Source organism: Orcinus orca, chromosome 10 (genome assembly GCF_937001465.1).
Source record: "Orcinus orca chromosome 10, mOrcOrc1.1, whole genome shotgun sequence".
NCBI lineage: Eukaryota > Metazoa > Chordata > Mammalia > Artiodactyla > Delphinidae > Orcinus > Orcinus orca.
In genome coordinates this window covers 66,270,604-66,283,840 of record NC_064568.1, presented here as the reverse complement: position 1 = coordinate 66,283,840, position 13,237 = coordinate 66,270,604, and the positions used below count along the sequence as shown (strand labels likewise).

The window sequence follows — 13,237 nt, the reverse complement described above, 5'->3', positions numbered from 1 at the left end:
TTTATTTTGTGGTACGCGGGCCTCTCACTGTTGTGGCCTCTCCCGTTGCGGAGCACAGGCTCCACACGCGCAGGCTCAGCGGCCATGGCTCACGGGCCCAGCCGCTCTGCGGCACGTGGGATCTTCCCGGACCGGGGCACGAACCCATGTCCCCTGCATCGGCAGGCGGACTCTCAACCACTGCGCCACCAGGGAAGTCCCCCTTTTTTCTCTGGGACATTAGAGGAGCCTTTAGAGCAGTGGTTCTCACCTGGGGGTGATTTTGATCCCCAAGGGCCGTTTGGCAACGTTTGGAGACATTTTCGGTTGTCACGATTAGGGAGTGATGCTTCCGGCATCTAGTGGGTAGAGGCCGGGGATGTTGCTCAATATCCTGAAATGTACAGGACAGCCCCCTGCCGCTCCAGCCCCCCACCCCAGCAAAGAATGATCGGGCCTAGTGTCAGTGGGTCAAGGTTGAGAAACTCTGCTCTAAGGCCAGTCCCCCACCAGTGCCAGCACCTCCCTGACAGCTCCGACAGTCAGACAGCTGTGCCCATGACACGGAATGATCACAATATATAGAGAGGGGGCACTGGTAGGAGAGAGAAGGCGATATTCACTCACCAGCCTGCCTACCCTGGGATGGGGTTTTCTAGGCTTAGAGCAGAGTGGGTAAGCCCTTAGGAGCATTTGGAGAAGGAGGCTGCCTCTGTCAGTGATGGGGAAGTTCTGGACTTGAAGGAGGAAGATCCAGCCCCCCATCTTATCTGTGTGACCTGGATCATTCCCTACACTCTCTGGTCCGGTCTCCTCTTCAGAACTAGAATGCTCAGGTACTCCCAGGATTGAGTGCCTGCCCCCCACCAGCCTCTCTGCTCTAATCTCTGGGCCCCCAAGTGACTCCTTCTCAAAGAGGCCCCATATTACCACTTTGGTGGTTAAGAAGCAGCAGAAACACCCTCATCCTGTACTTCGTCCATAAAGGAAGCAGTTGTAAGATTACACAGGCTCTCCCTGGAATTTAATACAGCTCTTTTCATTGTGAAGAAAATGAAATGGTCCACATTTTGTTTTTTCCGGCTGGGCCCTGGATCAGAGGATGTGCTCTTCTTCCCTTCCGCCTCCCTCTGCCTGGGCCACATGAAAGCTGTGGGAAGAGGGAAGGGGAGGGGGCGGGTGGGGAAGGGAGGCGTGAGGTCCTGACATCCTGGTTCCCTGTCAGGCTTCGACCGCTACTTCTCCAGCCGCACGCTGGACAACAACCGGCGCAACATCTGGTTTGCTGAGTTCTGGGAGGACAACTTCCATTGCAAGTTGAGCCGCCACGCGCTCAAGAAAGGCAGCCATGTCAAGAAGTGCACCAGTGAGCACGCGCGCGTGGGGGGGGGGGCGTGGGACTGAGCCTCAGGGGGCGGGGCCAGGGTGGGCCCTGAGGGGGTGGGGCTATGGGGGAGAAGGCTGAGAGTGTCAAGTGGGGTGAGCGGTGGCTACGGGACACTGCCGCAGGAGTAGCAGTGTCCAGGGGCCAGGCGGTGCTGCCCGGGGGTGGAGTTGGGGGCCAGAAGGGGCGGAGCCCTAAGGTGTGGGGGGGCATAAGGGGCGGGGCCAGGACTGACTCAAGGTCTGACACCAGGGCCTTGTCGGTGGGTGGGCTTAGGGTAGCTGAAACCTCGGTGATCTCTCAGACCATCAGCCGTAGGACGCTGCTGAGTAGGGGAAGGGGCTCCTGGGTCTGGGCAGAGGTGCCGTCTGGCTGCTCACCTTGGGCTTCATCTGGATGCCCCTATGGGAAGCCCACAGACCTGACTGACCCCAGCTGCCCTGTGAATCCTAACGCTCACCGGTCTGAGCACTTTACAGAAACCATCTCTAACCCCTTCAGGTTCCCACAGCCACTCAACAGACACCAGTTTGACTCCCACTCCCTGGCCCTTTTCTAAGCACCATGGTTATAGCAGTGAATGAAAGAGCCGAAAAGCTCTTGGAGTTTTTATTTTAATGGGGAGACAGACAATAAACGAGATATGTAAGTAAACTATAGACTATGTCAGAAGGAAAAAAGTGCAGTAGAAACAAAATAGATAAGAAAGAGGATGGCCCCCCTGCAAGGTAACGCTTCAGCAGAGTCCTGAAAAGGACAGGGAATGAGCCACGGGAGGATGGGACGGTGGGTCTGTTTTACAGAATGGAAAACAGAGGCTCAGAGCAGGTAAGTAAAGGGACCTGAGTTCCCGCAGATGAAAGGTGGTGGAGCAGGATGTGGACCCAGGTCTGAGTTCTAGGCCCTCAGACCCCTGTGGTAGCCGTCTTGGCGCGTTCACCTTTGATACAGTTGGACGTGGGTCCTTGTGCTCTCTTTGTCTGGGTAGCTCTGCAGCAGGACCTGGCGTCAGGGACATTGGGAGGGCTCTGTGTACCCCTCAACCGTGAGTGGTGGCCATGCAAGGATGATGAACTCCCTCTTACAGTCTCCTGGACTGATGGGTGCAGCTTGGGCAGAGGGCCAGATGAGCAAGGGCCGCTGGGTCAGCCGCAGGGACATGCTGCATGGAATCACTGGCAGTTGGGGGTGGGGGGGTGGGTCCACTAGGGCCAGGGGAGGAGGGAGCATGGTGAGGTGGGTGGGCCGGTGAGGAGCATGCTGACCTCTGGTGGCCAGGGCAATCGTGGCTACTTAAGACTGTGGGTGTCCCCTGGGGACGGAGGCAAAGTCCTGTGGGTGTAGGCAGCAGTGTGTGTACACCCTTGTGTGTGTGACTGTATGTGACTGTGTATGTACGTGAGTGTCTAAAAGAGAAGGTATATATGTGCGTGTCTGTCTTACGTAGGGGCGACGTTCTTGGGTGAGCTAATAACCATACACACCACTCTTTACTAGGCATTTACTATGTTCCAGATATTTTAACAACATCATCTCATTTCACCCTCAAAACAACTCTAGGGGCTCTTATGACCCCCTTGTTATGGAGGCTCTGGAGAGTCAGAGAGGTCAAGCAACTTGCCCAAGGCTGCACAGCAAAGGTCCTTATGAGGCAGTAATCACAACAAAGGTGTAAGAAGTACCAACATGCCTGGGCATGGGAGGCTGGGCCCTCATGGGTAGGAGCATCCTGTTTACTTCTCTCTTCCTGGCATAATTATTGAGAGCATCCCCTTTTATTCTCAAAAGTGCCCAAGTGGGGATAGAAGATTGTATCTTCACCCTGATTATAGGTCACGAGACCTGGCTTGGAGATGGGGATGGGTGGGACTGAAAGTGGGGGCAACATGGATAAGGGGGCGTCTCGGCCCCTGTGTCTGGCTCATCAAGGGAGAGGGGCTTTCTGGAGTCTCCTCTTGGTCTGGGAGGCGCAGGCAGGGAGAAGGCCTTGGTCAGTCCTTGTAAGCTCTTTCCAGACTCCCAGTCCTCTTCAGGACTCCCCGGCTGCTGGTGAACTGGTGGGGGGAGGGGGGGCGGGCCCTCTCTAGGTGCCCTCAGGGAGGTGTGTGGGCTGTCAGAGCAGGTGGGGAAGGAGGGCTTGATCAGGATTCAGGAGAGTGTAGACTCTCACTGGGAACCTGAGGCCAGCTGTACCCTGTCAGGACCTTAGCTTTCTCATCTGAGAAATGGGATTGGTGGTGGGCCAGCCCAGAGGGTGTCTGGGGATGCAGGTGAGAAAGCTGATTGGAGGCACTTGGTGAACTGTAAGAGGGTGGTGCTCAAGCCTGGCTGTGCATCAGAATCACCTGGAACTTGTAGAGCTCTACTAGGGCCCCCCCAGACCCACTAAGCATAACTTCAGGGGTGGGTTGTTTTTCAAGCTCTCCCAGTGGGTTTTATGTGTATCTAGGGCTGGGAACCTCACATCGAATCACCTGGGGATCTTTTCAAATGCTGACCGAGGCCTGGCTCCCAGCCTCAGACATTCTGATGTAACTGGCCCTGGGTACCACCTGGGCATCAGGATTTTTTTTTTTTTTTTTTGTGGCACGTGGGCCTCTCACTGTTGTGGCCTCTCCCGTTGCGGAGCACAGGCTCCGGACGCGCGGGCCCAGCCGCTCCGCGGCATGTGGGATCCTCCCGGACCAGGGCACAAACCCGTGTCCCCTGCATCGGCAGGCGGACTCTCAACCACTGCGCCACCAGGGAAGCCCCATCAGGATATTTAAAAGGTGCCCCTGTGGTTTAATGTGCAGCCAAGTATGGAAACCACTGCCTCAGAAGGAGAGGTGGGTGATGGAAGGGGTGCCGGCGTGCACCCCAGGCAGTGGGGAAGGCGTGAGCAAAGCACCAGAGCCTGGAATGAGCTTGGGGTGTGTGTCACAGGGAGGGCTGGAAGGACAGCATATTCCAGCTGACCTGGATGTTTCTCGCTGCATCTGAAGCCCCAGCAGAGGCTGGTAAGGGTCCTTGGGTGGCCCCACGTCAGGCACAGTGAGCCCGTCCATCTCTGGGTGAGGTGAGGGGCGGGGGAGCTGCTGGGAATGTTTGTGGGATCTCAGACCCACCCTGGGTGAGGGGGAGGCAGCTCTGGCTTCTCATGGCCCCACCCAGGTTTGAGCTGAGCTTGTCCCTTAGGCCAGGAGGGCTGGGGTGACACCCATGGAGTACGGGCTCTGGACCGGGCACCTGTCAACGGGTCAGGGTCTGGGTCCGACTCTGCCTCCTCCCTGCTGTGTGACCGTGGACATGTTATTTAACCTCTCTGAGTCTCAGAAAGGGCAGGGAAGTCACCACCCATCTCAATGGGCTGTTGGAAGGATTGGTGATGTGTTTGAAGAGTATGAAGAAGCTGGCTGAAAAAGGATGTGTATGATCAGCGCTGATAGAATGGTGGTTGTTGTTGGGGCTTCCCTGGTGTCGCAGTGGTTGAGAGTCCGCCTGCCGATGCAGGGGACACGGGTTCGTGCCCCGGTCCGGGAGGATCCCACATGCCGCGGAGCGGCTGCGCCCGTGGGCTGTGGCCGCTGGGCCTGCGCGTCCGGAGCCTGTGCTCTGCAACGGGAGAGGCCGCAGCAGTGAGAGGCCCGTGTACCGCAAAAAAAAAAAAAAAAAAAATGGTGGTTGTTGTTGATAGAGAGGGAGGGGGAGAGGTGGGATTTACCTGCAACTGGGTAATTTAACAGCTCAAGTCTGCTGTAAGGATTCTGTCCGTTGTAGGATCCCCGACGGGGAGGACAGCATCCTGAGGGTGGGTGGTGTAGGCTGTCACAAGTGTTGCCTCCATTTTACAGAAGGGGACGCTGAGGTGGTTGGTGAACATCGCAGTGCTAGAGAACTGGCAGAGCTGGCCTCATACCCAGGCAGCCTGGCTCTCCAGCTGGTGCCCCACCTGCCTCTCCCACTTCCTTTCCTCCCACGCCCCCAGCCACTGTCTCGCTTGCCCTCAGCTAGCCCTGTATTCTCCACCTGCCTCACTCTGTCTCCCGAGCCAAGCTCCACGCTCACTTCTTCCAGGCTGCCTGCCCATCCACACCGGGTGGGCCCACTCTGGTCCCCTCATTGCTAACAGTTTCAACAGCCAGCCTCTGCCTGTCTCAGTCCCTCAGGCCCTGCCCACGATCTCAGCATGAGCGAGTGCCACTCCTGTGTTCCCCTGCCCTTTGCTCTGCCAAGCCCATGCCTTCCCTCCTCAGGGCAACAGACGGGCCTGATGACCTTCTCAGAGGGTGGGAAGGACCTTCTCATGCTGGGGTCTTACACTTGGGAAGATCCCATCCATCCTTCAAGGCTGTGTTAAGTTGAATTCCCCTCAGGAATTCCCTGGTGGTCTGGTGGTTAGGACTCCGCACTTTCACTGCCAAGAACTCGGGTTCGATCCCTGGTTGGGGAGCTAGGATCCCACAAGCCGTGCAGCGTGGCCTGCATGAAAAAAAAGTTGAATTCTCCTCAAGACAAGGAATTGAGAGCCAGTCGTTTCTTTGGGAGAGAATCCCAGGAAACATTGGCAGGGGAGGGAAGGCAGACATAAAGGGTGTGATACCAAGCAGGTTACCACTGTGAGCAGCTGGAACTTTACTCCCCCGGGGGCTCTGGAGACGGAAAGGAGCACGCCTGGCAGTCATCCCGCTGGAGGTGTGAGGGAGCTGGGGTGTGTGTACACCAACTCCCGTCAATCACTGCTGGCTGTTCCCAGAGGGTGTTAATTCCTCAGTGCCTCCACATGCCAAATGGCTGGCAAAGAGGGCTTCTGTGGCCAGAGAGTCTCAGAAGAGTGGCAGATACTGGCAGTTGGAGACTGGGCTGGCGTGTCTCAAAGCGGCACGTGGTCGTGGGCACCCGTTCTTTCTCAAATACACAACTGTGCGAGTCCCCTGAACTGGGTGTGATTCCTAGTGCTGCCACTTCCTAGCCGTGCGACCTGGGGCAGGTCACTTCTTGAGGCCTCAGTTTTCTCACTGTAAAATGGGGATCATACTACCCACTTCCATTCCCCAGAGCCCTGTCCCTAGCAGAGCTGCCTTTCTCATGGTTTCCCAGAGAAGGAGTGGAGGGGATCTGCCGGAAGCCCTAGAAGGTGGCCTGCGGGCTGCTCCACACCTGAGCGAGGTAGGGGTCACGGAGCAGGGCGTCTCTGCAGCTGTCAAGGCCTGCGGGAGGGCAGTGCCCACCTCCCACCTCCTCTCCTGGCCCCCTCCCCAGGAGCCCGCAGAGCAGGGCTTGGGAATTAAAACTGAAAACAAGGCAGATGTGGCATCTGTCTTTTTGACAGGACTGCCAGCCAGGTGATGGCTGAGTGGAGGAAGGCCTGGTTTACGAGGAGACAGGAGAAATTTACTGCCTGCTGCTCCCAGGGGCCGGGAGTACTGAGAGGGAGGGTGGCCGCATGGCAGCTGGGGATGTGTGGGGAGATGCTGGTCACCCAGCTGTGTCAGCAGCAATAACAATAACAACAGCTGATATTTATATAGCATTTATTACATGTCAAGCTCTGTTTTAGTGTTTTGCATTTGCTTTTCACAGCAACCCATTTTACAGATGAAAAAACCGAGGCACAGAGAAGTTAAAGACTTTCCCAAGGTCATACAGGTAGTAAATGGCAGAGCTGGGATTTGAACTCTGGCCATCTGGCTCCAGGGATGTCCTGCCTCAGGCCAGCTGATGTCCCAGCCCCAGGGCCCTCTGGCTATTCCAGCCTGGCTTCGTGGCTCTTTTCACCTCCACATTCCTAAAGGAACCTGGGGAAAGGAAGGAAGACCCACATTTGGGATTACCTAGTATGCGCCAGGTTGTGCCACTCATTAGAGGAACTCACATTTGCCCAAGCCGTCAGCCACCTGGTGGCCACAGGGGTCCTGAGCCCTTCCCCGCAGTGCTGTTTCTTACTTGTTCAGCTGGCGTTTACTCAGAGGCTGACTGTGTCCCCAGCCCTGTGCTGGGCTCTGTGAAGGGGACAGACCTGCCCTGGGGGGCTCCCCCTGCAGGTGGGAGATGATATGGCCTTGGAGACAAGGTGGTACATGATGGTGTGGTCCCAGTAGTCAGAGCTGAGGGCCTCCAGAGAGCTTAATCATGAGACCAGAGAGGACAGATCCAGGAGGCCTCCTGGAGAGTTCTGGGAGACTAGGGTTGTTGCACCTTTAAATCAGGAGGTCAGAAGTCCTCACTGGGAAGGTGACTGGGAAAGAGCATGCCGGGCAGAGGGCACAGCATGTGCAAAGGCCCTGAGGTAGGCTCAGGCCTGGCAGGTCTGGGGAGCAGTGAGGAGACCCATGTGGTTGGAGCAGAGAGATCAACAGGTAGGAGATGGGGTCCGAGAGGTGGGGCGGGGTGGCACGGGTCTGTGGGCCTTGTCGGCAATTTGTAAGGATTTAGTCTTTTAATGCCAAATGAGACAAGGCCATGGCAGGGTTTGAGAAAGGATTGACGTGATCAAATTTATGTTGTAATGGGCTCACTCTGGCTGCCTCCTGGAGCAGAGATGGGGGTGAGGGCAGAGCTGGAGGTCAGTTAGGGGCCGGGGCTGTAGTCCAAGTGGGAGGTGATGGGAACTTGGAGCAGGTGGTGGCCATGGAGATGGTGAGAAGGAGTCTGATTCTTTATCAGTTTTGCAGTGTGGCCTCAGAGTTTGCTAAAGGATTTGAGGTGAGAGAAAGCTGGCAGAAAATCAAGGATGACTCTGAGGTTCTTGGTGGTGCACTGAGATGGGGGGGTGGGTGGAGGGTCAGGCTTAGCCACACGGAGATTCCTGGGAGAGGTGGGTGTAAAACCCAGACTGGGGTTGGTCAGGAGAAAAATGGAGGAGAGAAATTGATGACAATGAGTAAGGACAACCCTTCTGAGAAGTTTTGTTGTAAACAGGGAGAGAGGGATGCTAGCTGGGGGAAAAGTGGGGTCAAGAAAGGGTTTCTGTTTAAATGGAAGAAATTAAAACGTATTTCTATGTTGACAGCAAAGATCCAGTAGAGGAAAAACTAGATGCTCCTGGAAGGAAAAGGAGCATGGCTGGGTGATGGGGGAGAAGGGGCATCCACGTGGGGGGTTGGCTGTGACTTCGGCCCCGCGAGCTGCCTCCCCTTCACCCCTGGCCCCAGTCTGACCCTGTCTGGGAGAGCTAAGCCCAGGCCCCTGGGCTGGGCAGAACCAGTGAGGAGTAGAGAACAGCCTTCCCTGGGAGCTGGCCTGTGCGGGTGCCGAGTGTGGCTTCTGCTGCAGGTATCACTCTTCTCTAATGGTCCCGGGAGCCGACCTCATTACAGACAAGGGGATCGAAGCTCAGAGATGCTAAGCAACTCGGCAGGCCAGTGAGAGGCTGAATGCGGGATGGGGTGTCAAGCTGCTCCCATCTGGCCGGACGTCCACGTCCTGTTTCTTGAACTAGGGTCTGTGGACATCTGGGGATATGTTCTTGAGGTCAGACTCTCAGCGACCTAGGAGCTCCATGACGATTCTTGAACTTGGCATTTTCATTTGACGGCCTTCTGAGAGCGGTCTTTACAGATTGCAAAGATAACTTCTCTGCTCCTGTGATAATTTGCAGTTGGAAGTAGCTGTCACTGCCAGGGCTTCAGCCTCTGATGTCAGTATTTTCATCCTGGGCCCACATTCATCCTAGGATCATCCTGGGACAGAATTGTTTTCCTTCAAAAGGGGCCTGAGGCTGGCTCAAGTTCGGGGAGCCCTGGGCTGTACCACCACTGAGAGCCAGAAAGAGAGCACCTGGCGGAGAGTCAGGAGGCACCCCCCCCCGCCCCCGCTGCTGGGCAAGACTCTTCCCCTCCCCGCCCCCGAGGGGGTGACCGTTACGGGCCCCCACCTCAACCCCCCAAGACACTGGGGCTGGCTCAGAGTTCCCCAGGACGGGAGTTGGCGGAGAGCTGTGGCGGAGTTTGGCGGAACAGATCTAGGGGTGGGGGCACCAGGCTGAGTTGTTTAGAGGTGCCCTACCCGGAAAGGAGGGGGAGCCTGCTCTGTGACTTCTGGGGATGCCGGGGTGGTGGAGCCTGGCCTCCGGAGCAGGACTCGGGGACCCTCAGAAAGACCTGCGTGTTCCAGGGAGGTGACGAGGAGAATGGCTCAACCACAGGCAGAGTCAGGAAAGAGGGGGACTGGCCAGGAACCCAGGTGGCAGCTTCCTCCCCCATCTGAGTGTCAGTGGGTGCTGACCTGGGCCCCTGTCCGTGGGGTGGGCACCCCACGCTCATCTTTTGGGGGTCTGGGAAGACCCAGCACGTGCCGGGCTGCAGACAGGATGGAGGGGCGGCCCAGGGCTGGGGTGGAGGCCTCCAGGGGTGGGGAGTTTTCTGCGGGGAAGTGTTAGGGAGGAGAGGAAAACGGAGGCTTAGAGAGCAGTACGTATAAGGCATGATGCTGCGTGTTTTACGTCTGCACCTCCTTGAATCCTCTCAGTGGCCCCTCAAGGTAAGTATTATTACCCTGGATTTACATCTGGGGGACGTAAATTTTACTTGACCAGGGTCATATGGCTGGTCCAGGGCAGAACCACACACTACAGCTCTCCCTGGGGGTGGGGCATCCTAGGACCCTCTTATCCTGCTCCCTGGAAGTTTGCACAAGGGATGAAAACCGGTGTGTATGTTTGTGCATTTGTACGTAGGTGCAAGTTTATATGTGTGTAGACGTGTGTGGTATGTCCACACACCTACGCCGATTACACGTGTGGACTTGAACCTGTGGGTGTGTTGCCCCAGGTCCCCTCGGCGCTCCCAGCCCTGCTTTGCCAATGGAGTGAATGTCCCCGGGAGCAGTCTGCAGCCTGAGACTGGTGGGAGTGGGGCTGTTTATCCCCTCAGATGGGGCAGCCCTGAGGCATAGGCCACACAGTTTTCTAGAGCCCCCCACGGGGTTGAGCCTCACACCTGGCGTTAGTGTCTTCCCATCCCTTCCCGTCTCTGCCTCACTTCCTCACCCCCAATCTGTGCTTCCAGCCATCACCTCCCAGATGAAACACTTGCACTCATATCCTTGTCAGGACCTGCTCGTGGGGCTTCTCAGCGACAGTGAATCTGAATGACCACGTGCTTGTAGGACTGTCGTGCTCCTTGTGTAGCTGTGTATTGGGTTGGCCAAAAAGTTTGTTCGGGTTTTCGTAAGCTGTTACAAAAACCCAAACGAGGGACTTCCCTGAGGGGCCAGTGGTTAAGACTTCGCCTTCCAGTGCAGGAGGTGTAGGTTCGATCCCTGGTCGGGGAGCTAAGACCCCACATGCCTCGCACCAAAAAACCAAAACATAAAAACAGAAGCAGTATTGTAACAAATTCAATAAAGACTTTAAAAATGGTCCACATCAAAAAAAAAAAAAAAAAAAAAATCTTAAAAAAAGCCCAAACGAACTTTTGGTCAACCCAATATATAGAGTATGTGTTTATATGGACACTTATGTTTCTACATGTTTGAACGTAGATGCGTGTATAGGGATGTATATAAATGCATGCAGGTTTGTGTGTTGCTACTTTATATGTGTAGATGTGAAAATACGGGGGTGTATATGTGGCCGATTTTGTATACCTTTATGTGAGGGAGTGTGTGTGTGTGTGTACACATGAGCCTGGAACTCAGGAGGATTGCGGCTGGGTGGGGTGAGTAGTTGTGGAGAGGTGAGCAGGGAGACAGGGAGGAACTCTGATTATTTCAACCTTGAAAACTCATTTCAATTACAATTTACAACCTGCAGACAAAGGCTGCAGTCACCGTAGTAACCGCAGCTGCGGGGGGTGGGGGGGGGTTTGATGGAGAAAGTCCTCTCCCGGATGGTTCCGGGGCTCGCTGTCATCCGTGGCTAAGCCAAACACATCTCCGGCTCACTGTGCCTTGGGACACAATTAGGACATCTTCAAACTGTTGCTGCTGTCATTGTTGCCATGTGTCTGGAATTTATCTCCTCTAGGAGCTCTCGGAAATGTGTGTCTTGTTTCCTGCCAGAACTGTGGTTCCCCTGTCTGGGCCTGGGGGGCCCAACCACCCATGAAAGGGGATCCTCTGAACCCCCGCTTCCCTCCATGGCCATCTGCCTCCTCCGGCCCTGGAGACAGGGATCCTTAGCTCCTGGTTAGGCCTGGCCAGACAACTGGGGCAAGGCCTGAGCCCCAGAGAAGGGGGAAGGCAGGTCGGGGCTGGATGGAGGGAGAAGAAGGAGGCAGACAGTTCAGGGTGGTGGAAATTCTTTGGGAGCCAGAGAGATCCAGGTTCAAATCCCAGCCACGCACCAGCCAGGCCAATCCCCAGGTGGGTAGGAACACCAGCTGGGAGCCAGGATTCCCTCAAGACTCTGGGTACCTTAATCGACCACCTGCAAATCTCAGTTACCTCCTCTGTGACGGGGGCCAGTCTGGCCTATGTCCCAGAGGCTCGGGGAAGAGGAAGCACCAGCCATGCTGCAGGGTTATTTGCTGAAGGGTCGAGGGTGTGCAGAGAGCTGCACGGGTTATGGGCACAGCTTCCAACGTTCAGCACAGCACGTCTGGACCTTGTTTGACTTGTGTTTGTGATCCCTTCCCCCTCCCCCAAAGGGAGCGCACTTAGGCTCTGTCATTGTTGCTTCCTGTGGGGCTCAGGGGAAGTGCCCTTGGAGTTTGAGGGATGTGTGTGTGTGTGTGTGTGTGTGTGTGTGTGTAGGGGGTCACACTCAAGGCCCAAAGGCGCAGTGTTCAAGGGCCGCTGACAGCCCACAGCCCGCAGGACCCCAAAGCCCTTCCCATGGGAGCCTCCCCAGGCAGAGGTGGGCTCCCCTGGTGAGGACCTCCCGTGGGGTCATCTGTATTCCAGTGCCAGTGCAGGTGGCTTCGTGACCCTGGTGAGAGCACGTGGTCCTGGACCTGAGTGGCCCAGGGATGGATGCTTCAGCTGGACCACTGAGGAGGGACCCCTGGGAAGATAGGGAGAGGAGGGGGCTGAGGGCAGCTCAGCCAGGGTCCCTTAGCCTGGTGTGTCCTTGGCCCTGGGATAGAGCTGCTGCTTCTCTGCAGTGGCTGCAGCCTCCCCCTCCATCCTGGTTAATAATTCAGTCTCTCATCCTGATGAAATGAGGGCGTGATGGGAGCTTTGGGAGCGTGGAGCAGCGGGATACAGAGGGCAGGACCTGGGGGCGGGGGGTGATGGTGGGGTCTGGGGCTGGGGCCTTCCATGCAACCCTGCCCCAGGCCCCTCTGTCACCCTTTGGGGACAGGATTGTCCCTTGCGCTTCTCTCCTGGCTCTCAGAAGCTGGGATCAGTAGCCTTGAGTAAGAGGGCAGGCTGCTGAGGCTGGAGAACTTGCCTCTCCTGTCCATCCATCTCTGTTTGTGCCGTGGCCTAGAGAGAGCTTTGCCTGTTAGCAAAGCTCTGCCGTCCCAGGAGCTCCGAGGCAGGCAGGGCTTAGAACTCTTTGTACCCTTGTGTTTAACAAACTTCTGCAGCACCTAGCAAGTACCAGGCCCCTCTTTATGACCCGTTGTGAATATAAACCCATTTATCCTCATAGGGACCCTATCCTACTGAGCCCACGTGCTGCAACTACCAAAGCCCACGTGCCTAGAGCCCGTGCTCTGCAGCAAGCGAAGCCACCACAGTGAGAAGCCTGTGCACCGCAACGAAGAGTAGCCTCTGCTTGCCACAACTAGAGAAAGCCCATGTGTAGCCACGAAGACCCAATGCAGCCAAAAATAAATTTAAAATTAAAAAAAAAGTAAACAAGAGCAAGTTAAAAAAAAAAAAAAGAAGTTAGCAGTCCTTATTCTTCATCATCATTATTACCCAGGGCCCAGGCCAGGAGCTCCTCCTCCTCCAGAAAGCCTTCCTGGCCTGCTCTGGCCCCGGGACCTCTGTAGCCCACCTTAG

General features: G+C 56.1%; 1 protein-coding gene across 19 annotated transcripts in view; it reads left to right on the top strand.

Annotated features, from left to right (window-relative positions):
• The window catches only part of GRM4 (glutamate metabotropic receptor 4), a 109,644-nt gene that overhangs the window by 78,562 nt on the left and 17,845 nt on the right, over positions 1–13,237 (top strand). For all 19 annotated transcript variants that reach the window (XR_007469905.1, XR_004482239.2, XR_007469906.1 and 16 more), the window contains exon 6: positions 1,205–1,345. Coding sequence is in view for 16 of the 19 variants with exons in the window: in XM_033424216.2 (XP_033280107.1) it covers positions 1,205–1,345 (141 nt within the window). In the remaining 3 variants the exon portion in view is untranslated. The remainder of the gene's footprint in view (positions 1–1,204; positions 1,346–13,237) is intronic.